This window comes from Thamnophis elegans, chromosome 1 (genome assembly GCF_009769535.1).
Source record: "Thamnophis elegans isolate rThaEle1 chromosome 1, rThaEle1.pri, whole genome shotgun sequence".
Taxonomy (NCBI): Eukaryota; Metazoa; Chordata; class Lepidosauria; order Squamata; family Colubridae; genus Thamnophis; species Thamnophis elegans.
In genome coordinates, this window is record NC_045541.1 from 45,460,444 (window position 1) to 45,484,307 (window position 23,864).

A 23,864-nucleotide genomic window follows, 5' to 3' on the forward strand; every position below is an offset into this window, starting at 1 on the left:
AGTTGAGATGAAAGAGCAAACAATAAATAAACAAACCAGAAGAAAAGCTTATGATCTTGGAAGGAAGAAGGAAATAGAAAGAAAGGAAATGAATTCTTACAAACTCAGATGAAAACCAAAATAGAGTGAAGTAAAAATGATGGTGACAGACTCCTCTTTCCAGATAAGGGTTTTACCTGGAACAAGGATTTATTTATTTCTTCAAAATCTGGGTTGGAACCCCAGTATATTCCATTCTGTTTGTGAGCTGAATTAAGAACACCACTTTTTTCCAATACTATTTATTGTTATGATATGCAGAAAGAGGCCACCATTTAATCTATATTACAGTTAACTGTTTGTTTAATTCAGATGGTACAATTTACTAGCTAACATAAAAATTAACTTGGATGTTTCATCTTGTTACCATCCTGGAGAAGATGATGAATGGAAGAAACTGAAAATATCTGCAGTTCCTTCCTGATGTAATAAATTATGGTTTATCCTGGCATTTGAGTGCAGCCCCCCGCCCCCACACACATATGTATTGTGCAGACTGATACAAATGAGCACTAATAATTAATAGATTTGATTTCTCTTTCAATCTGACTTTCTCGGCTCTCAACAATTCTAATACTTCAACTCTAATTTTATTTCCAGACAACTAAATGAACATCAAGAAAATTGCTGCTCAAAGCACTCAAGTTTATCTTCCATCGCAATAGCTTTTTTTGCATCATGAATTGCAATCTGAATCTATTTTTTTATGGCTTGGTAGGAGTTTTCTTCAAGTACTGTAGACTGATGAATGCATTCATTCACTCGGTAGTTATAGCAGCACACTTGACGTACTACCAGATAACTACTCAAAGGGCAATTAAACTTTGGCATCAACTTTGCATAATATAATTTAGCAAGACTGAAACCTAAATAAGTAATAGACAGATATCCTTTCAAAGTTTGAATGAAAATGTATTAATTTCCATTCTCAAATTGCTACATAATCTTGTTGAGGATATTGTGTACAATATGCTTATGAGGAAAAGTAGAAGACCAAATAAACCATCTGCATTTTCTCTCTTACAGTTCAACCTGTGATAATTGATATCTCTTATATAAGGGAAATTTTAAAAAAAGCCCAAGATCAATGTTGCTTGGGTTGATGATTAGCTCCTATAATCAGTATAACTAAAATCAAATTTAGTAGGAAAAAAAGATATTATAAATTACCATCGTATTACGGATATTGCTACACTTCATCATACAGCTATTTAAAAAGCATTCTTTAAAACTAGTTGCTTTCCAGAGTTGCTCACTCACTAGCCTATCTTAACCATCTTTCTTCCTTTGGATGGAGAGCATATTGTATCATAAGGCTGTAAAGTATCCAAGATATACTATCCACAATGTACAATAAGTCCCATAAATTGTTACGGAATTCCTGGCAACAACTATTAAGCTATGACAATGATGGCTCCATCTATCTAGTCAGAAGCAGAAATGACAATACTTTTATAGAAGATTGATTGTTGTTGTTTTTTTCTTATTAGGGTTCTGATAAGAGCTTACCAACATTTATGATTTTTAATAAGGATTATTTAAGGCATTTCCATGAAAAATAATAAACAAAATGAACTGGCATATTTCAATCCTTGTATATCCCACCTAGTGGTGGGTTTTGGCAAGTACGGCCCGGTACACCCGTATCGGTAGTAGCCAGGAGCAGCGCCCACTGTACCGGTACAGTGGCTCGTTTGGCCCGCCCATGTTCCATACCTGTTTTTAAAGCAATTGGCCAATTGTGCACGCACGCACAGAGTGTGGCACCTATATGACCTCCGACAAGCAGCTGGGAGTCACAGGGACAGTGGAGTGTGCATGCATGTGCAGCACACGTGCATGACCAGGCTGCCCAGCCCCGTGTGCAGCATACCAATAGCAATGGGGAGAGGAACCCACCACTGATCCCACCATGTTCATGGAGCTAAATTAGTTTTATCCACTTATTTTACTTGCAAATAAAGCTGTACCTACCAGCATGCAGATATGACCTAGTCCTCTTCATGCTGGGAACTATTTGCTTACCAACTCAGCACATCAGATGAAACCAGATACGAACAACTTTGGAAATGAGATGAGCCATGAATGCATTTAATTCAAAAAACACATTTCTATGAATTTTCTGGGGGTATCATTTTGCCCAACTCCAGAGTCTAAGCAACCCATTGTATTAACACAGCCACCAAGTCTCAAAGCCACCAATTTAGGCATGCACAAAACATAAAAATGTCCATCAGTATATTTCCTCCCATGTTGCCAATGCATCATAAAAATGGCTTTACTTTGCTTTTGTAAGGCTCTTTCTCTTCTATGAGAAACTGTTGCTAACCCATTGGTGAGCATTTGAGACAAAGTAGCTGAAAGGCTAAATAAATAAGCTAAGGTTTTACAACCAGGAAAGTTGTTTTTTATCTTGTCACTGAGGCAGTATATATAGTTTCAAAGATAAAATTAAAAACAAACAAACAGGAGAATCCTCTTAAAGGCCTTTCTAGCCTAATACTATTAGATCAATCTTAGTTAAATAATTCAGCTGATGTGTAAATTTCTTTTCTCTGGTGAGTATTCTGCTAAATTAGGTTAATCAGGTCCAATTCACTGGATATCTGTAGGCAGAAGATGCATCATTCAGTCTCTCGCAATCAATTGCTTCGCTCCTGTTTTAAGAAATAAACACATCATTCTTCTGTAAGATTTTCCATCAGAGGGGGGGGGGGAAACCTTACGTAACTGCTTTAAGGAAAGCCACTTTTTGAAAGCCACATTAGAATTTCAGCACATTCATTAGAGTTAGACATTTGTTTATTCAGACATATAGCCCCTTAATACAGCCAAAATTGGATTCATAGTGGAATCTGACCTTGCAAAGCAAGAGTACTTTAGAGGGATATAAAGAAAATGGAAAGGCGTTGCAAATTAAGCCACACAGTTAACAATGGAATCTGGTTTCTTAAGGTTACGGAATGCCCTGTTATTTTTTTCTTAAGGCAGAACTATGAAGAGGTAAATGAAATCTGGGTTAGCTATGCAGAACACATTTAATAGCTAGGAAAGTCCCAGGGCAGTCCTTTGCAGCTTTCCCAAGATTAGCTAATAAGATAGCGTTCTTTGCATGGAGTTTAACATTTTTAAAATTTTTATTAGATTTTTTTGTTTATCCTTCCTTTATTACTTTCTAAGTAACTCAAAGTAGTGAACATACCTAATACTCTTTCCGCCTCCTATGGATTAGAACACCCAGTCTCCTGGTTCCTAACCTGATGTCTTAACCACTATACCAATACTGCCCAAAATAAATTGTTAGAGGGTGTTGATGATACATATTTAAATTTAGATATACACACCCATCTCAGATACATGACTCTGGGCAGCCAACGGTATTAAAAGAAAAATATAAAAGCAAAAAAATAAACCAGAAAAACAGCATATACAGTATATCACAAAAGTGAGTACACCCCTTCACATTTTGTAAATATTTAAGTATAACTTTTCATTTGACAACACTGAAGAAATGACACTTGGCTACAATATAAAGTAGTGAGTATACAGGTTGTATAATAGTATAAATGTGTTGTCCCCTCCAAATAACGCAACACACAGCCATTAATGTCTAAACTGCTGGCAACAAAAGTGAGTATACCCCTAAGTGCTATGTTGTTGGTACAATCACCTGTACTACAGAGGAAATATAGATATCAAAATAGCAAATTGGAGAATTTTAGTCCAAACTAAGCTTCACAGTCACATTTCATGAAGATACTGTATTAAATGATTTAGGCACATGATTTGTCATTATGGAAATAGCAGTGAAGCACTAATGCATCTGCAGCATTTATGCCAACATGCAAATTTCAGAGCTAATGTGACTTTCTCATTTTGTGGATCTGTAGTGTTTATACATAAGTGTGTGTGTTGTGTGCATGCGTGCATGTATGTATGTCATGTTACATTCTTAAAACTTTTTCCCTTTTGTGTTCCAACATTGTGTGCAACTCTGAAAGGATCTTGTATCATGATACACATTTCATCACTTTAACAAAACCTCATTCTGCTATATGGAACCTTTTATGTGATTGTAGCCTATGTACATATACTGTATAGAAGCAGCAGTCAGAGTAAAAAAAGAGACCAAACATAATCAAAGTATGAGCTCAGCCCTACTTACTGATCCACAGATCCAGTGACAAAATGAAATCTTTAATGCCTTATGAATAGCTAACAGATCTACTACCAATGTAATATTTGAGGAATGATATTTCAAAGACAGAAATGACTAGGTTGCATTCCTGAGCAGACAGAACTCAGAACATGATGTAATTGGTCCCTCAGCCCCTCCCCCATGACTCATTTCATGAAGGGTTTTGAGACTACAACCAGTACCCTGTACAGAATTAAACTCAAAGGTAACCATTGCAAGTCACAGAGCAGAGTTGTAACAACTGCCTATGTCACCATATTCGGTATCAACTGTAGCAGTGGTGGGTTATGGGTGTTCCGATGCCCGCCCATGCTCCTTACCAGTATTTGAGCTCTTTGGGGCTTCCACTGAGTAGCTGGAGCGTTCAGAGACGTTGTGGAGCACAGCAGACAGTAAGTATGCATGTGCTGCACTGCATGTGTATGCACGCCTGCTGCGCACGTTTATGTGGTGCACGCCGGGTCCCATTGCACCATATTGGTTGCAACAGGATCCGTAACCCACCACTGAACTGTAGCTTTTAGATGTTCTCAAAGGGCAGCCCTGTCAATCTCTCAAATATTGGTATTTGTAATACATTTTTGAATGTTCAGTTGGCTGAGTTTCATGTTTAATGAATAAAGTATATTATAATAATAATAATAATAACAACAACAACAACAACTCCGCCATTGCCGGAACTCCGCCATTGCCGGTCCCAAGCCCGGATGAGAAAGGTGGAGGGTTGGGGTCAGTCCCGTAAAAACAAACCCACCAACCCATACAATATGGTGAAAAAAACAAATAAGAATTCCATACCGCATCGGTCATTGCATGGGTTAACAAGGGCCGCGGCGGATGTTGGGGTCCCTGGACATCCGTCGACAAGTGGGCTACAAGTGGACCAGCCAACAAAACAACAAAAATATAGTGCAGATGAAAACCGTGCCATAATGGCCTGTTACTACAACTCAGAGCCAAAAAAAGAGGTTATTTAAAGCGAATGTATGAATTATGGAAAGAACAATATCCAGATTCAAATGTTAGTGAACAACGACTAGCAGATCAAAGGCGATTTATTATACGGAATAAAGTGTTTAGTGAAGTTGAACATGAGGAAATTCAGGCAAATTGCAAAACCCAAAAAACAATATCACAAGCGGAAATAACTGATATTCAAGACACAACTAAAGACATTATAGTAGAACTCCCAGAAGAAGCTCTCGGGGAGGAAATAACATCACCACCACTAGAACCAGTTATCACTGAACCAACTGATGAACTAACTCAAAAACAAAAAGAATTGAAGGATAAGATCATGGAGCATTTTCTGCTTAATGAGGAAAGGCAACATTTACCATCACTAAAAACTGTGCCTAAGAAAATTTTGGCCCCTATCATGAAAATGGTTAATGCAGTGTTTTCAACAATTGAACCGGGATCCATCTTGGAAACAAACCAGTTAATGTACAGTGCAGCTGTAATAGTCACTAATGAACTAGGCATTAAAATTAAAGTACCTAGTCACACAACAGAAAAAGCATCAAAGCCAAAGTGGAAAATCCGTTTAGCACAAAAAATCAAAAAATTAAGGGCAGATGCTAGTAACTTAAAGAACATGCATGAGCAACGGCTTAAAAACAACAAAATCATAGATCGGCTAATCAGAAGATATAGATTGGATACAAGAAACATCAATGAAGCTGTAGAGATTGTAAAACAGCAGATAACAGCAACAGCTAGAAAAATTGAAAGATATGAGGCACGAATCATCCAATATAAACAAAACCAGCAATTTCGATCAGACCAACGGCATTTTTATCAAAGTCTTAATGTGAATGGTGACACCAAAAGTGAAAAACCAGAAAAACAGGCCACAGTTGAATTCTGGAAAGAATTGTGGGAAAATGCAAAGGATTACAACAAGAAAGCAAAGTGGATACATGACTTTGAGAAAAGCATTGGCAACAAACAAATGCAAGTATTAGAAATAACAACTGAGATGGTCAAAAATCGAGTTAAAAAGGTAAAGAATTGGACATCACCTGGAAAGGACCAATTACATGGTTTCTGGCTCAAATATCTGACCAGTTTACATGCAACATTGGCCAGGCAACTGAATGAAATTTTACAAAAGGGCCAAATTGATGAATGGTTGACAACTGGAAAAACATACTTGATTCAGAAAGATGAAACTAAAGGAACAACACCTGAAAACTACAGACCAATAACATGCTTGCCAACAACCTTCAAATTACTCACAGGCATTATTGCAGATAACATGATGGATTATTTGGAAACAAACAACATCTTGCCAGTAGAGCAAAAAGGCAACAAAAGAAGGAGCAGGAGCACAAAAGATCAGCTTCTAATTGATAAAATGATATTAGAAAATTGTAAGAACAGAAAAACGAACTTGAATATGGTCTGGATTGATGACAAAAAGGCATTTGACTCACTGCCACATAGTTGGATCATAAAATGCTTAGAAACAACTGGCATTAGCAAAAATATTACATTCTTTACTGAAAAGGCAATGAAACAATGGAGAACTGAGTTGGCAGTAGGGAATGAGATCTACGGAATGGTTAATATCAAGCGAGGAATTTTCCAGGGTGATTCACTTTCACCTCTTCTCTTCATCATCGCAATGATCCCACTATCAGTAATCTTTAAAAAAATGAATTTAGGCTACCAAACAGCCAAAGAAGCTGAAAAAAATTTCTCATTTACTATATATGGATGATTTGAAACTCTATGGAAAGTCAGAAATAGAAATCCAATCATTGACAAACACAGTCCGAGTATTCAGCACCGATATTTCAATGCAGTTTGGCATGGAAAAATGCGCCACTGTATCCATAAAAAGGGGCAAAATCACTGCATGTGAGGGAATTGAAATGCCCAATGGCCAATTAATTAAATGCAAAGAAAATGAAGCCTACAAATACTTAGGCATTCTGCAGTTGGATAACATCAAGCATGGAGAAGTAAAAACTATTGTCAGGCGAGAGTACACCAACAGAGTTAGGAAAATTTTGAAATCTAAATTGAATGGTGGAAATACAATCAAGGCCATAAATACCTGGGCAATACCAGTTATAAGATACACAGCTGGTATAGTTAACTGGACACAAGCTGATTTGGACCTTTTGGACTGAAAAACCAGGAAACTAATGACAATGCACTACAGTTTACATCCACGTGGTGATACTGATAGACTGTACCTGCCCCGAAAATCAGGTGGCAGAGGATTATTACAAGTGAAGCAAACAGTTGAAGAAGAAAAACATGCACTGGCTGATTATTTAAAAGAAAGTCAAGAACATCTATTAATCGAAGTAAAGAACAAAAATCTACTGAAGGCCCAACAGACGAAACAAGAATACAGAAAAGATGTGATAAAATCAAGAATGGAGAGTTGGCAGAACAAAGCACTGCATGGCCAATTTCTGGAAAAAATAAAAGATAAAGTGGACAGTGAACAAACTTGGTTATGGTTAACAACAGGTACATTAAAGAAAGAAACAGAGTCACTAATCCTGGCTGCGCAAGAACAAGCTATCCGCACAAATGCCATTAAGGCCAAAATCGAAAAATCCTCTGATGATGCCAAATGCAGACTTTGCAAAGAAACTGATGAAACTGTTGATCACATACTCAGCTGCTGTAAAAAAATCGTGCAGACTGATTATAAATTGCGGCACAATTCAGTAGCACAAATGATCCATTGGAATTTGTGCAAAAATTATAATATTAAAACAACAACAAACTGGTGGGAACATCAGCCTGAAAAAGTCACCGAAAATCAGATGGTCAAGATCTTGTGGGATTTCCGTATACAAACCGACAAAATACTGGCGCATAATACACCAGACATCACACTGGTTGAGAAAAATAAGGTCACAATCATAGACATCGCAATACCAGGTGATAGCAGGGTCGCCGAGAAGGAACATGAAAAAATCGCAAGATACCAGGACTTAAAAATCAAAATTCAACGACTATGGCACAAACCAGCAGTGATAATTCCAGTGGTAATTGGCACACTGGGTGCTATTCCAAAAGCACTGGAATTACATTTAAAACAGTTAAAAATTGACAAAATCACCATCAGTCAAATGCAAAAAGCCGCACTGCTTGGATCTGCACGCATATTACGAAAATACGTTACGATGTCCTAGGCCCCTGGGTGGGGCCCAACTAGTAACCAATGCCAAATCCGGCGAAACAACTGGCCGCTGTGATACAATTGTATAATAATAATAATCCCAAACCCAAGCTCTTTGGTTTGTTAAGCCAAAACACATCATATTAACTCATAATCAACTAAGTAAAACACATTTATCCTGTATAATTAGAATCTTTTGTCTCCAGCTTACCTAGTCAAGCCTTTATGAGAGAAAAGGAGGAGGAAATAGCAAAAGGTGAAATCTCTAATGCCACCATAATTATGCTTGCAAAGAACTTGGAAACTAACAAAGAAATGAGAAAGTAAAGTAAGTTCAGGTATCCCATCTTCTTCACTGAATCCGTAATTCTAGGAAAAGTGCAACAATGGGTAGAACTGCTCTGCTATGCATGAAACCCAGAAACAGGTTATCTTTGAATGATTTAGCACAGGGTTCCCATATATGGGCAGTGGGCCACAAGGAAAAAGCAACCAAAGGCTGACCTTCAGCAGATCATGGTGAGGGAATTGTGCTTATCACCTTGCTGGATAGATTCTCTTCCAATCTATGAAGAGAGATCAATTACAATTTGTCATAATGTAGTCTTACCTTGTCAGAATTACCTGCTTTGGGACTGGTAAAACCTAGCTAAATTAAAATAGAGAATTTGGTATCTGGCTATCCAGATGACAAAACCAAAGCCACCCTCTCTTTTATAGCATAATTCCTAGTTATGCTATATAGCATAGCTCCTTCCTAGTCTGTCTCTAAATATTTCTATAACATCTCATATGCTCCACTTTAGACACCTTAGGTAGGGTGCGACCTATTAGGGCAACAATTAGTAGATATATAAGCATCATGGATGAAGAGTGACCATTCTTAAGAAACCTCAAAAACTGTTCCAAAATTCTTATCAATACCTGTGGCTGTTAGAAACATCTGGTTCCTGCTATTAACTATGTGGGAGAAGAGCAGGCTGAGCTGGAAGGCAGAGTTAAACATGTCATCAGTGTAGAGTCACTGCGTTGCCATAAGCGATCCCAGTCTAGTCACCTAAGAATTCCATTGGCCCATATCAAGCACTAATTTATCTTTGACCATTAGTTGACTAGATTCTTATGTGTAGGTAGCAATAATAAACTCTTCAGTGCTTTGAACTCAGTGAATGCTCCTGGTTATTTGCTCCTGGCACTCTGTTAGCTACTAATTGCTTTAGGATTTTCTCACAATTTTAAAATTCCCTTTTATACAGTAATTATTGTATTGTTTACTGGTCTTTTATTGTGTTTGGTCTTGGACCACAGATAAATTTTGATTGATTGAACAATAATGGGTTTTGAAATGGATTTTAAAAGGTTTCCATCTGATGCATGATACGAATTACCATTTGAATCAGAGATATCTTTCCACTGGGTGCTGTGCCTTATGGCACAGATCCAGATTCTTTCTTTCTTTCATATTCATTTCTTCATTTATTTGTTCAATTTAGACAGCTACTCATTTGGCAAAATGACTCATGGTGGCAGATTCAGAGGGTAAAAGATGATTTGAAGAACATACAGAAGTAAGTCACATCTGTCTATATCATCTTAAAAGGAAATAGAGATTTTTCAAGGGATTGCATAGTATAAATTCAGGAAGCAATACTCATCTGAAAGATGAGATGTCCATGTCCATGAATTCTTCCAAACCATTTTCGCCTTTTAAATCCAGATATTTGTGCAGCCCTGCTGGCATGAATGATGTTTCACAATACTTGCACAGTTGCCAATTCATGCACCTGTATCTTTTATTGACGTTTTAACTCAGAATTTATGTTCTATATTTCCGCAAATGAGTACACAAATTCAAACACACAGTTCTATTTACTGAATTTGGTCCATGGTTAACGGTCCTTGCATTATTTTGCTATCTCTGCTTCCCTCTACAAAAGAGTTAGAGAAAAAAGGCTGGATTGGGTGATGAGAAAAATGAGTGTGATTTTAAATGGCTAGGTTTGAATAATCTGCTCTATGCAGATTACACTACTCTGATAACAAAAATTGCAAATGAACTGCAATCTCTAGTGAAGTAGAGCTAGTAACTAATATAGTCCAGGGGCATGGTATAAAATGGGATCATAAAAGAAGTCTAAATGAATAACAAGGGCCTGGCCTGAACAGAATAAAATAAATCATTAATTTAATTGTTAATTTTAATCTAATTTTTAATTTTTGATTGTTAATATTAATTGGGTTTGTTTTTGGATACTTTATTTAATTTCCTTTTTAACATTTGTAATATTCGTACAATGAGGAAAAACTCAGTAAACAACTGTCTCGCTTAACAACATAAATTTGGGGCTCAGTTGTGGTCATAAGTCGAGGACTGCCTCTATGTTTCTCTGTGATGCTCGATAGACAACAAAAAAAAAGGACTCTGAAGAAAATATTATTCATCAAATTTGGAGGCTGCCTGCCTATCTCTCTCACAGAGAGAAATTCTGCAGATAGAGAATTGATACTTCAAGAACTATGATTTTGGAGAAAACCCCTGAGAACATCATGTTTGGGCAAATGAGTCATAGAACAAATCAACACTCAAGCTTTCCACCTGTCAATCATTTTCACAAGAAGAGGGTTCTTTTTCTCATAACTGTATGGGCAGTTTGAAGTGTTGCACTGTGGTTTTATATATTAAATTGGCTGTAGCATCCATATCTATGAGAGCTGAAGTTGAACAAAGAATAGCAGAGGAAGTGGCATGCACTTTCCTGTCCTTGACTGCCTGAGGCTCTCTTCATTGTTTGACTGTTTCCACCCCTCCTGCCATCAGCCATCCTGCTGGATCTTGAGAGGCGACTCTGCAAAGTTTACTGAGGACAGGGCTTTGGAACAATTTCAGACTTGTGGCCACTGGTTTGCAATTGCACAGCTGCCCAGGTTTCTCTTTTTTCTGTTTCTCTGTAGCAGATAAAGACTTTTTTTTACTGTTTCTATTTGAATGGATTCTCCAGCACTGTGGTGTGCAAGGAAGCTATCAGGGATGGGGAAAAGATGAAAAGAAATTATAAAATCCCCCCCCTTTATTATTTCCCTTATATTTCAACTCTCCCAATCACCAACAACCAAAAAAAAACCCAAAACACAATGAAACACTCCTTCCAAATTCTTTGGTGTGCCTAGTCTTACTAAATCAGCTCATCAGCAAGTCCTTCTTGAAATTGATCCATCATCCCACTCAACACTTTTGGGGTATAATTGAAAAATCTAATAGGCATTCATGAACTCTACTGATGCCTTGTTTCAGCTTGCAAATCTCTCAATTTGCTTCCTTCTTCTATAGTTGAATTATCAAATGCTCTACCACTTTGCATGAAACCCTGGGAATTATCCAGCAGCAGATAAATGTCCTCATTCAGGGGCACAAGCCCATTTGGCTGCCACTTGTTTCAGTAGAATGAAAGTTTCCCTGGACAAGTCTGTAGGAAATTCTACTAGTTAACCTATCATAAAGAATTCACACTGAGAGGTAAACAAAATGTAAAACTGATTCTATACACTTCCAAACTTCTCTAACAAACTGCCATGAGACTAAAGAAATATTGATTGGGGTATAAGCTGCTTAGTTGCTCTTGGCCGAGGCAAATGTCCCAAATGCAATGGGACGTTTAGGCACCAACCATTGACCACGCCCCCGTTGCCCCTAGCCACCTGCTTCAGCTGATTTACAGCCAGTTTTCCTCCCCTGGCCATTCTACATGGCCAACGACCCCTGGCCCTCGCCCTTCATCCCTGCCCATTCGCTCAGATACTGTTTGACCTGGGCCTTTGGCTGCACGGGACAAGAAGTCACTAGCAAATGGGGGCAAGCAGCAGTCACCGATCGATGACAGGCTGTGGGAAGAAGCACACCATTGCAGGGCCCGTTAAGAGGTGTGCACCAGGCAACTGGCAGTGGTGGCATGCAGAAATTATTCCACGGGAGCATGGGGTACCAGGCAGCGGTGGTGTGTGGAAGTGACCATAGAGTCTGTTGGGACACCAGACAACTGGTGGTGGTGGTGGTGGTGGTGTGCAGAAGTGATCACAGATGGGGGGGGGGGCATGGACAATGCACCAGACAACTGGCAGTGGTGGCATGCAGAAGTGATACCAGTGGGGTTTAGAGGGGTGCACCATGTAGTGGTGCATGCAGAAGCAATCATGAGTGGGGTTTGTGGGGGTGTACCAGTGAACTGGCAGTTGTGGCAAATTTTGATCACATGTCCATGGGGATGCTGCAACCATTGTTAAGTGTGAAAAGTGGTCATAACTTGCTTTTTCTGTGTTATTGTAACTTTGAATGGTCCATAATGGTTTTATTCTGCATTCTTTCCAAATTTAGGTAAATTAGCAAAAAAACAAAAACCAACCCAAATATATTTAAAAGCATCTTAAAGAAAATCAAAAAGTCTTTTGCACAACCCTTAATAGAAGAGAGGAATGGCTGCAAAATCAGACTCCTACATTTAAATTTTAATGTTTCCTTGATATGCTTGTTTGGTTGTGCTTGAAATGTTTTTTCTTTTTATAATCCTGACCTTGGACAGCAATAAAATATCCAACCATCCACCCATCCTTATATTCAGCATTTCTTACCTAACTATCAAGAACAATAACAAGTATCTATTAAAAAAAGAAAGGTACCAGAATGATTCATTATTTGAAACTTGTATTAGAACTCAAACTTAGCAGTACACAGTAAGACCACAGTTCTGAGGGCAAAAAATGTCAAGGAAATTACTTGTCTGCCTGTCTGCCTTCATAAAAAGCTGCTGTTCCATTACAGAATAGAATGCTGAGAAACATTTCAAGTCTGGGGGGAAAAAGCCCTGGGTGCCGTTAGATGCAAAGGCCACCCTGAAATTCCATAGAGGTATATGTGAAAATAAAATAACTGTTGACGCTGAAAATATAATACCTATTCACAATGATGTGAATAGTTTTCCAAAAGCATTTTGCACACCAGGAAATGATACCTCGGAACAAACATGTGTTGTCTCAATCAACAGCTTTCCCTAACAAAAAGAGCAACCTTGAAAGGAAATAAACTCCACTGTATATTTTTAAACGAAATGAAAACATTTCTATAATATATGATAGTATATTATACATGTAAGTATGTGGCCATCTTAGCAACCGAAATGCTGTATTTTCTTTTCAGGAGATGTGGCTGTTAGACAAGTGACTTCAAAGTTTCAGAGGGAATCACAAAATTCTTGCCGGGGTCACTTAGTATTAGTATGATGCTTTTGGCAGCCTTATGAGAAGTCGTGGGATATCGCAATAGAGTTGTTATCTGTGATGGGCAGATGCAGGTCACTTGCAATTTGACCCATATCCAATGTCCTAATATAGTTTCAGTCAGGAACACTACAGCTAATTAAAAACAGAGAAATGCTCCAGTTTTTGGTGCCACTGCTATGATGACTTCGAAGGTGGACTAGAAATGGAGAGACTTAAACTAAGTATCCATGTCAGGCTTAACTCTCCCAGCCAAAGATGCTCAGTCTTAATGTCAGAATCTGAGGTCATGGTTGTTTGCATGAGAAGGAATTTATCAATGTATCTCTAGCAGTTAAAAGCTAACAGCTGCTTTTTAAAGCACAGTACACGTAACAGGATCAAAAATAAGTCTGACTTTTGAAAAAAGCAGAGATGGATGACATTACAATTGAACACAGTACAATGCAATTACATCAAACTGACAATACCTGTCAAGCTTGTTCAGAGTGAGAAAAAAAACTTTTTTCATTAAAAAAAAAAAAGAAATCCTATCAACTGAATAAACTGGAAGACAATGAAGTTATATAGCATATAATTCCCATTCATTAATGATGCTCATTGTGTGAGTTTGGCCAATCTCGTAGCCTAACCTAGCTTACAAGCAGGGGTGAGCTTCAACAAGTACGGACCAGTAAGGGCGTACCGGATGGTGAAATTTAGCATGCCTTCCTGTACCCCTTGTTCCAGAGGCCCCATACTGGAACACTGCCTCCCCTGGCCTCCCCCGCCCTCACCCACCCACGGACGTCCGGTCGCCACTCAATCTCTCTCTCTCTCTCTCTCTCTCTCTCTCTCTCCACCTGTCTGAACCATGCTTGCAAAGCGTGGCACGAGTGGCAGAAGCAGAAGCCTGGGCACCTGCAGCCTCAGAGCCTGCAGCCTTAAAGCAAGCCTTTGCACAGTAAAGAAAATCTTCTCAGGAGTGTGAGAAATTCTTAATTGCCTTTATTGTGCAAATTGCTGCAGGCTCCGAGGCTGCAGGTGCCCAGGGACAGGGGGGGAATGCTGCCTGTCTGCCCCCTCCCAAAGCAACCTTGCAGGTTTTCAAGAGTGTCTGGAGAGGCATTTTAAAAAAAGAAAAAGTGGAAAAAGCCGCAAGATCTGGAGAGATGGGTGGTCGGTATTTGTTGGGGGGGGGGGAAGTACTGTGCTGCCAAGGATGGGCACCGGACAGGATGCCGGCGGCGCTGGGAGCAGGGCTGTACTTGGAGGAGCCGGCTGTCAGGGTGCCCTGAAGCAGCCCCAGCCAGCATGTCCCGCAAGAAGAGCTCCAAGGGCAAGGGTGGCAGTGCCACGCTCTCCTCCACCCTGCCTGCCACCCAGCAATGTGCCGCTGCCACCTCCTGCTTGGCATGCAGGCCAGGCAGGGGCACTGGCACGGCACAGGAGGGGAGGCCAATGGTGGGCACTGCCCAGTCAGCCCTCCCTCAGCAGCAGCGGCAAGTTCCATGATGTTGCTTTCAAGGGGAGTAGTGGGAGTGGGCGCCACTCGACCGGCACCCACCCAGCCACCACTCAATGGGCGGGTGGGTGGAGGGTTGCCCAGTATCATTTTTATTATCCAAACAAGATTAATATAAACATTTCTGTAAAATATTGGACATCCAAGATAGGATTTGAAGAAGAGGAAGGAACAAAAAAAGGAAACTTTCTTAGGTAAAATATAGACTTTGTAAATTATGAAAAGGGTTCAATACACCCAATTGCTTAATAAAAAGTTTTCCTTCCAAAAAACCAGTGCATATATGAAATCTATTTTCTATATTTTTGTTACAAGGAGCATTCAGTCTATGCTAAGATCCAACTTAGGAATTAATTTTCGTGCTTTATGTTAAAATTTTATCCTACACCCAAAAGAATAATGTTTTACTTTTTTTTTTCTTGTTGTTACTTCAAATACAGATTTGTAACTTTATTTTAGGACTGTCCTGATTCTTCATTATTTTTATCCTTATTACTTTTTTGGACATACATATAGCATATGAGTAAGTACACCCCCTCAGATTTTGCAAATATTTAAGTATATCTTTTCATGTGACAACACTGAAGAAATGACAGTTGGCTACAATGTAAAGTAGTGAGTATACAGCTTGTATAACAATGTAAATATGCTGTCCCCTCAAAATAATACAACACAGAGCCAAGGTTATGGACTGGCCAAGTATGTCACCAGACCTAAACCCTATTGAGCATCTGTGGGGCATCCCAAAATGGAAGGTGGGGGAGTGCAAGGTCTCTAACATCCAACAGCTCCATGATGTTGTCATGGAGGACTGGAAGAAGACTCCAGGGGCAACCTATGAAGCTCTGGAGAACTCTATGCCCAAGAGTGTTAAGGCAGTGCTGGAAAATAATGGTGACCACCCAAAATATTGACACTTTGGACCCCATTTGGACATTATTACTTAGGGGTATACTCACTTTTGTTGCCAACAGTTTAGCTTTGTGTTGTGTTATTTTGGGTGGGACAGCACATTTACACTGTTATACAAGTTGTATACTCACTACTTTACATTATAGCTAAGTGTCATTTCTTCATATACTTAAATATTTACAAAATATGAGGGGGTCTACACATTTCTGTGATATATTGTACACACATAAGTGTAGATCACATTTGCTGCATATTTTTTGATACATTCCAGTAAAATTTCATTAGTACAACTTTTCTTTCATTATCTCCAAGGAGCATCCAACCACCACACAGAAATCAAACCTCCACCTATTATAAATGGCAACATCCAGTTTTTAGATTTTTTCCCAGTGACAAAGCTTTACTGGAACACATGGAGAAGTCCACAGCAATCCTATTAACCTAGCACAATAAAGTCCTTATGTATTCTAATTTGAATAGTTGGTGCTGTAAAGTCAATGGAGCTCTGATTAATACAGCACTGTTGAAAACAGTGGAAAAGTGGAATAAGAAGAGAATGATTCACAGTTCACATAGTAATTTTGCCAGTGTGATAATCAGTCTCATTTGTTTCTTTTTGGAAATATTTCCGGTGCCATGTTTACTTCAAGACACTGCACATTTCTGATTTAGCTAGGATAAGATTAGTTATACTGTAGCATTCATTTGATTAAAAGCAGGCGAATAGGCCCTTTGGCAAACAATCTTGTGATCTGACAATAGTCACTCTATCAAAAATAATTAAGCTCTGGGATAGATTCAGACAATACCAAGAAAAACAGTTGCTGCAACATGTTAGTAAACTTCACATGAAAATGTGCCTCATTCATTATTAATGGACTGGAAATTGAAGATCCTTTGGGTCTGAAATGCTGCAATGTAAATATCATGTTACTCAGCACAATGTTTTCATTTACATATCATCAGAATCTGGGAACACGAATCACATTCCTTATTTTTTTAAAAAAAAATGTAATGAGATTTGCAAGAAGAAACGGGGGGAGAGGGAGGGAGGGAGGGTGTGTGTGTGTGTGAGAGAGAGAGAGAGAGAGAGAGAGAGAGAGGGAGGGAGGGAGGGAGGGAGAGAGAGAGAGAGAGAGAGAGAGAGAGAGAGAGAGAGAGAGAGAGAGAGAATGAGAATGTAAGCATTTGAAGCATGATGTTTACCAAAGGCAAACAGGGGAAATTCTGTTCATTTAAAAGATTTCTACACTCCTTGATTTCAGAGGCAACACTGGAAAATTAGTAGTGTGGATTTCAGTGGATTAAAAATTAGTGGCGCAGTTCATGTCTATGTATTCCCACTTACTCTCAGTTTAAAAAACCGTGTAAAACAAGGGTGTCAAACTCAAGGCCCGGGGGCTGGATTCGGCCCTCGAGTTGTTTAGATCTGGCCCCCAGGGCTGCCCTAGAAACATCAAAGTACTGGCTCGCAGTGCCTTCTGCCACCAAAAATGGAGCTCAGGAGGCCTTCCAGGTTTCATTTTTGGCTGTGACAGTCTCCTGCCACCAGGAGGCCGTCACAGCTGAAAACAGAATTCGGGAACCCATTTTCACTGGCAGAGCACTCGGGCCACCTCAGATGTCCCCAACATGATGATGTCAAGCTGGCCACACCCACCCTGGCTACGCCCACCCCGGCCCCTGAGGTCAAATGTAACCCTGCTTCGACCCTCAGTGAAATCAAGTTTGACACCCCCGGTGTAAAACACTGTTTCCTATGTCATTCAAAGGAGGAAATTATGGTGTGAACTATCCTTCTAAAATGGAAAACCAATAGTTACAACACAAACTGTTTCAACTCCTCACCTTAGGACACCACTATAGGGCACTGCATGCCAAAACAACTAGACATAGTGATAAGTTTTTTACCTTGTGCCATTACTCTACTGAACACCTAATTCTCACAATACTAGTTATATTTACCCATATTGTATGGCAGAAATATTATTATCCTTATCCCCTTTACTACCCTCTCTTATTGGTATTATGATTATTGTTACTCTGTTGCTCTGCATGCACACTGAGAGCTTCTACAAATTATTTGTTTGTCAAATCACACTTGGCCAAATAAAGTTCTCTTCTCTTCTCTTCTCTTCTCTTCACTTCACTTCTCTTCTCTTCTCTTCTCTTCTCTTCTCTTCTCTTCTCTTTCTTCCCTTCCCTTCCCTTCCCTTCCATTCCATTCCATTCCATTCCATTTATACAATATGCTTTGGAGAGACCACTTAAACCACTTTCCCCACTCAGATTATGGGACAAATTATTCAGCAATGAGTCATAAAACCTTAAAGTAAATCTTGTGTCTGCATGTAATGGCTATGGTTAGAAAGGAATGCAAATGCTGATGTACCTTTTTGAGAAAGGTTACACATTCTTGGAAAGAAATCACACCACTGTCAAAAAAGAATTTGCTCTATTATAAATATAACTGACAAAGCAGAGAGATAATTCTGTTTACACTCAGAGGATTGTCACTCTCAGACTTCTAATGAGGAGACATGCAAACTAGGCATCCCAAAGAAATATGACAATGCAGCAGAGACTGGTGGCCAGACAGCAAATTCTGGCAGATGAAGTGTCCGCCAAAAAGGGGGAGGTTGTGATGTTGCCCTTGTGTACTTTTGACAGCTGCTCCTTATGAGTAGACTGCAGGAACTGAGTTTAGTGTTGTTGTTGTTTGTGGTCAACTTGTGAGATGAATGACTAGGAATCAAGGGATTTCAATCAAGATCACAACTGTAATATAGCATCCATGGACACAAAGTTCACTGAGAATTAGAAAGGACTAAAGATTACAATTAAATGGGAAGGACACTGAAATTTGATTTACTAATACAAAATAGTTTAACTTTGGACATATTGAAGAATATTTGTGAACCATGGACTAAATAATTTTAAGAATATGTGCCATTATAGGTAGGTTGTGTTTAAAAGTTGTTATGGAACAGGAGCAAGTTCTACCAGACAACATTGAGATTGATTTGAAAGTGGATTTTAAAATGACAGTCTACAGTTTCTCTCTCTGTCTCTTTCCCTCCTTCCCTCTCTCTCAAAAAACAACAACTTGAGGTCATTTCCTGAAATCTATGCTATCTTTTGAATCATACACAGGGGAAGGGATGGTGGAAGAGAGCTCATATTCTCCTGTCTAAATTCAACATCTTCCCCAATGCCATCCCATTTGCTAAAAAGTAGTGCAATAAACTGGACTAGGGGAGCCTACAAGCTAATCCAGCAAGATTTAGGTTTCTATGCTGTACCTGATAAGACTGGCCACAAAAAGCTGGAGCCACAGATTGATAATATTTGCTTTTCTTTCCAAATCCAATGAAGCCCAGCTCCTTCGCATTGTAAGATCAACTTTCTTTCCTTGGCATTGTGCTACCCTATGTGGCTTTGTTTACACAAGTACAATCAAGGATTTTATCTTCAGCATGCTTTTTTTCCACCGCACAAATTCTACTTGTAGCCCAGTAGTGTCTAATCTCCCCCAACACCTCCTGCCGGAGGCCAATATAACTATCAATTTACACATGTGGAGCTAAATCCATGCGACAACCCACTGAAAACTAGGCCTCAGCCCTGAAATTTTCACTGTGGGGATCTCTCTTTTTCTTATACTGAGGCAATTAAGGTTTTGTGGAAGTCCACAAAGAGGGTAGAACGATGTGCTAGAAAGAACTGATTAAATTATTCAGCAACGTGCTTTCACAAGACAAAGTGTGATACAAAATAAAGCCAGAAACTTTAGTAAAATCCACATCCGAACTTAAGATGTACATCATGCATTATTTGTAGAAGATAGACAGTATAAAACATATTGAATATTAATGCAATATTGATGATGTTAGCACTGATGGTGTTACCTAGTTTGGTAATGAAACGTCTGCAAGGAAACAACCAAGCTCAGAGAGCATCAAGGACCCCCAGTGTAGCATAGTTTTAAATGAAATATCTTTGAGCTACATACCATTGTTGTTCTTGCATTGGGCATACAACACACGGTTTCCTTGTCCACATATTCCATTATAAGGGAAACAGTTTCCTTCTGAAATGCTCCAGTCATAACACATTGGATTGTCACACAGAATAGCCTCTATCAAATGTGGGCAGTTCTCAGCATTACCAATGGAATCCACAACAATGTATCTGTGCCTCATTTTGAAACCTAAGAGGAGGGGGGGAGCAAATAGCTAAAATCAGAGGGAAGAAACAATACTGAATAATTTCCAACTATCAATCTATCTTGTAGATGAACAAATACAATAGAGGCAAGAAACACATTTTCTCACAATTCTAGCTCATTGTCTTTGGCTAGACAGCTCTGCTAACTTTTAAGCTGCCTTGCATATTTACAATGAAATGACAAGAAGGTGCTGTTAAAAATTTCTCAGGTTACATCGCACGTCCTAAAGAAGATCAAATCATGCTTGTGCACTTTAGAAAAGAAGACTCATTACGTATTTTTCCCACTTTCCAATTTTCCCTTGCTATTTCTGATGTAGGAAATTACACATTAGCATGTGCCACATTTGTATTGAGAGAATGTGGAAAAAAGGATAGACTCGCTAGTGAACATGACTGCTTCTCCATTATGTCTACATATTTGCATGGTTATGAAAAAGACTATTTAACTTGCTCAATAGCAAACTATACATAATAGAGCTCTTTTCTTATAATATTCAACTTTTGGAGAAATGTGTGGCTGAACAATCCTACTCCCACCTATAATTTTACTGATTTCTAGGTCTACATTATGCAAGCGTATACCGTGGGAGGAATCAGAATACAGGCAGAGTCACTCCCATTTGATGATTTTAAAAATCCATTTAAAAAAATAAATAAATCCACATTTGTTAAATAGGTGGAAAGGAGCTTTATATGCATGAATTCTTCAATAATTATGTGCAAATCATAATTTGGCATAAAGCACATTAGCTTTGTTACCAAACTAGGTAACATCATCAGTGCTAGAGGATAGAAGAGTTCTCCTCTAGCACTAATGATGTTACCGAGGTAAGTAATGAAACGTCTGCAAGAAAACCATCGAGAGAGCACCAAGGACCCCACAGTTCAACTCTGAAGTACAAATATTCTGTTCTGTCAATACATTAGTTTTAATCAGAAATTCATTTTCAAATGCTTCCTGGACTCATTTCATGACTTTGGGGTCCCCGTGCTCTAGTAAACCTTTGAGGCAGTGGTGTCTAAAGAAAGCAGGTAAGATTCAGGTGATATGGTAATATGAACTAACTACAACCCCTTTTTGTATTGCATCAAAATTGCATGCCTTCGAAAGGAATGGGGCTTGCAATCTGATGCCATATCCGCCCTCTCGTCCACTTGGACACATACACTTGAGCACCCCTGTTGGGAAGTGGAACACTTCTACTGTATGAGTATGCACTGCACATAAAATCCTAATGTTGAAATAGCAAAGCTATACAGAGAGTAGAGGGTACCGGATAGTTAGTGAGTGCAATCTTGGACTGCTTTCTTATGAAACAAAAAAATAGGCTCAGTTAAACACCCAAGGAGGACTTAATTTAGTCATGGATTACAATTCTGATTTGCAAAATAACTATGATTTGCTAAAAATTAGGACACACAGTAAAGAAGCACACTTTATAAAGGGAATAAAAAGGCAAGCGTATCAGGGGAAACTGGAAGGAAATATTATCCAGTACAACTGCAGAACATCAGGTTAAAGAAATACTCTACAACATTATGTTGAAACTTCATATTCAAATTTACCTTTTCTTCCTTGAATTTCTTGGCAGTCTTCATGAACGCAAGGGCCCCATGCTGACCAAGAAGAAACTACACAATCAGGAGGACACGGAATGCTACACAGTTGAGAAGCAGGAGGAACAGGAGAAAGGCAAAGTTTCTTTTCTGCAGGTCTAGTCACTTAAGAGGGGGGGAAAAAAACATAAAAGGAAACAGAAATTGTGTAGGTTATTCCTTTAAATCACTGAGTGTTTCCTAATTCAACTGCATTACTATGGGCAGATTCTCAGCACAGCAACCAAAGGTAATCTGAGTTCAAGCTAACAATAGTGTAATAATCAGAAGAAATGAAATATCTTACATTATAGTTAAGTTATCTACTTTAATTACTTGATTGGTTCTTTCTTTTAAAAAAAAATGTTCTGACCAGGATCACAGTACCTACTGTTATGAAGAAATTGTTTTATTAGATCTACAGTTCAGGACACCATTCATCACAATTCTTTCCGTGAACCTGCCTGTAACCTTGACCTCTTGTCTCATTGTTTTCATTTTTGATATATTACTGCCTTGATTACGAGTGTTGCTGTTCCATCTCTGCCAACCTTCACCATGGAACTCTCTTATTTCTTCGAAAGATACCACTGATCATTGACTAGAATATCTGTAGGATTCTTCCTCGCTGACATTCTCTATATCTCTATCCAAGCATCCCCGTGCACTTATACCCTTTAGCCAGTAAGCATGTCACTGCATGCACATCTAAAACAATCACTTCTTCTTTCTGAGTTCCCTCACAGCCTACTGAACTGCCACATGCCAGGATATAAATGAATGACTAACCAGAATTTTTTTTTTTTTTAAATATAATTTTTATTAAACATTATTACCTTTAAAAAACAGAAAAAAAAACAATACAACGACATAAATACAATGACATAAGCAAGACAAATCATACATAAAACATACAGATACAAATGCTGTTTTAGACATACAACCCCCCCTCCCCCCCCACGGTGACAGTCATTCACAGCCCAGTTTTTCTTTCTTTCCTCATTATTAGGTCTCTAAGCCACATCTTCTCATTGCAAGATTCAGGGATCTATTACAGTACCTATGTTAACTTTCCCCATTTTAAGTCCCTGCTGTTCTCCTAGTCGCCCACATATACCATAGGTTCCAGCTAAGATAATGTTCTGTTTCTCCTTTGTCCCTCAGCCAACCCGTCATTCTGTCCATTTCTGCGCATTCGTAGATCTTTTTAATTAATGCATCTTCCGGCGGTATAGTGGTGGATTTCCAAAATTGTGCATAGGTTATTCTTGCGGCCACAATTATATGCAGGCTCAAATGCCATATTGAACTGCTTATGTTATCTGGTTTGATGCTTAGTAACAGGTTCTCAGGTCTCCATTCAATGTTTGCCCCGGTAACCTCTTTTAACCATTTTTTAATCCTTTTCCAATATTTCGTGGCCTCAGTACAGGACCACCAAATATGGTAGAATGTGCCATCCTTTCTTCCACATTTCCAACACAATGGAGATAACCCAGGAAACATCTTAGCTAACCTCGTTGGGGGGAAGTGCCACCTATACACCATCTTGTATATGTTTTCTTTGAATGCAGTGGATGTTGTAAGTTTAATGGTCTTACTCCATAGATCCCACCATTTGCCCATTTCAATTTCATAGCCTAGGTTTCTCTCCCATACTGTTAGAAGGCTTTTGTCCATCTCTTCATTGGTATCTTGGCAGGTCAAAAATTGGTAGATCTTCGATAACATTTTTTTGTCTCCACCAAACAAGATCTTATCTAGCCCCTGAGGGTTTGGGTAGATCCCGAAACGTGCCTTATCACTTTTAAACCTGTTTCTAACCTGTAAATATTCCCACCATTCCAAATTCCTGCCCTGTTGCTCTAATTCCATCTTTGTTTTTATGTTGCCCTCTTCTGTCATAATATCTTTATACGTTATGTTTCTTGTCCAATTAAATAAACTCGGATGTGTTAAGGCCTCTA

At 38.9% G+C, this 23,864-nt stretch overlaps 1 protein-coding gene across 1 annotated transcript in view; it reads right to left on the reverse strand.

The window, feature by feature from the left end:
• The window catches only part of THSD7B (thrombospondin type 1 domain containing 7B), a 466,316-nt gene that overhangs the window by 286,036 nt on the left and 156,416 nt on the right, over positions 1 to 23,864 (reverse strand). Inside the window, 2 exon segments of the mRNA XM_032209475.1 lie at positions 20,084 to 20,281; positions 21,868 to 22,023. Of these exon segments, the coding sequence (XP_032065366.1) occupies positions 20,084 to 20,281; positions 21,868 to 22,023 (354 nt within the window).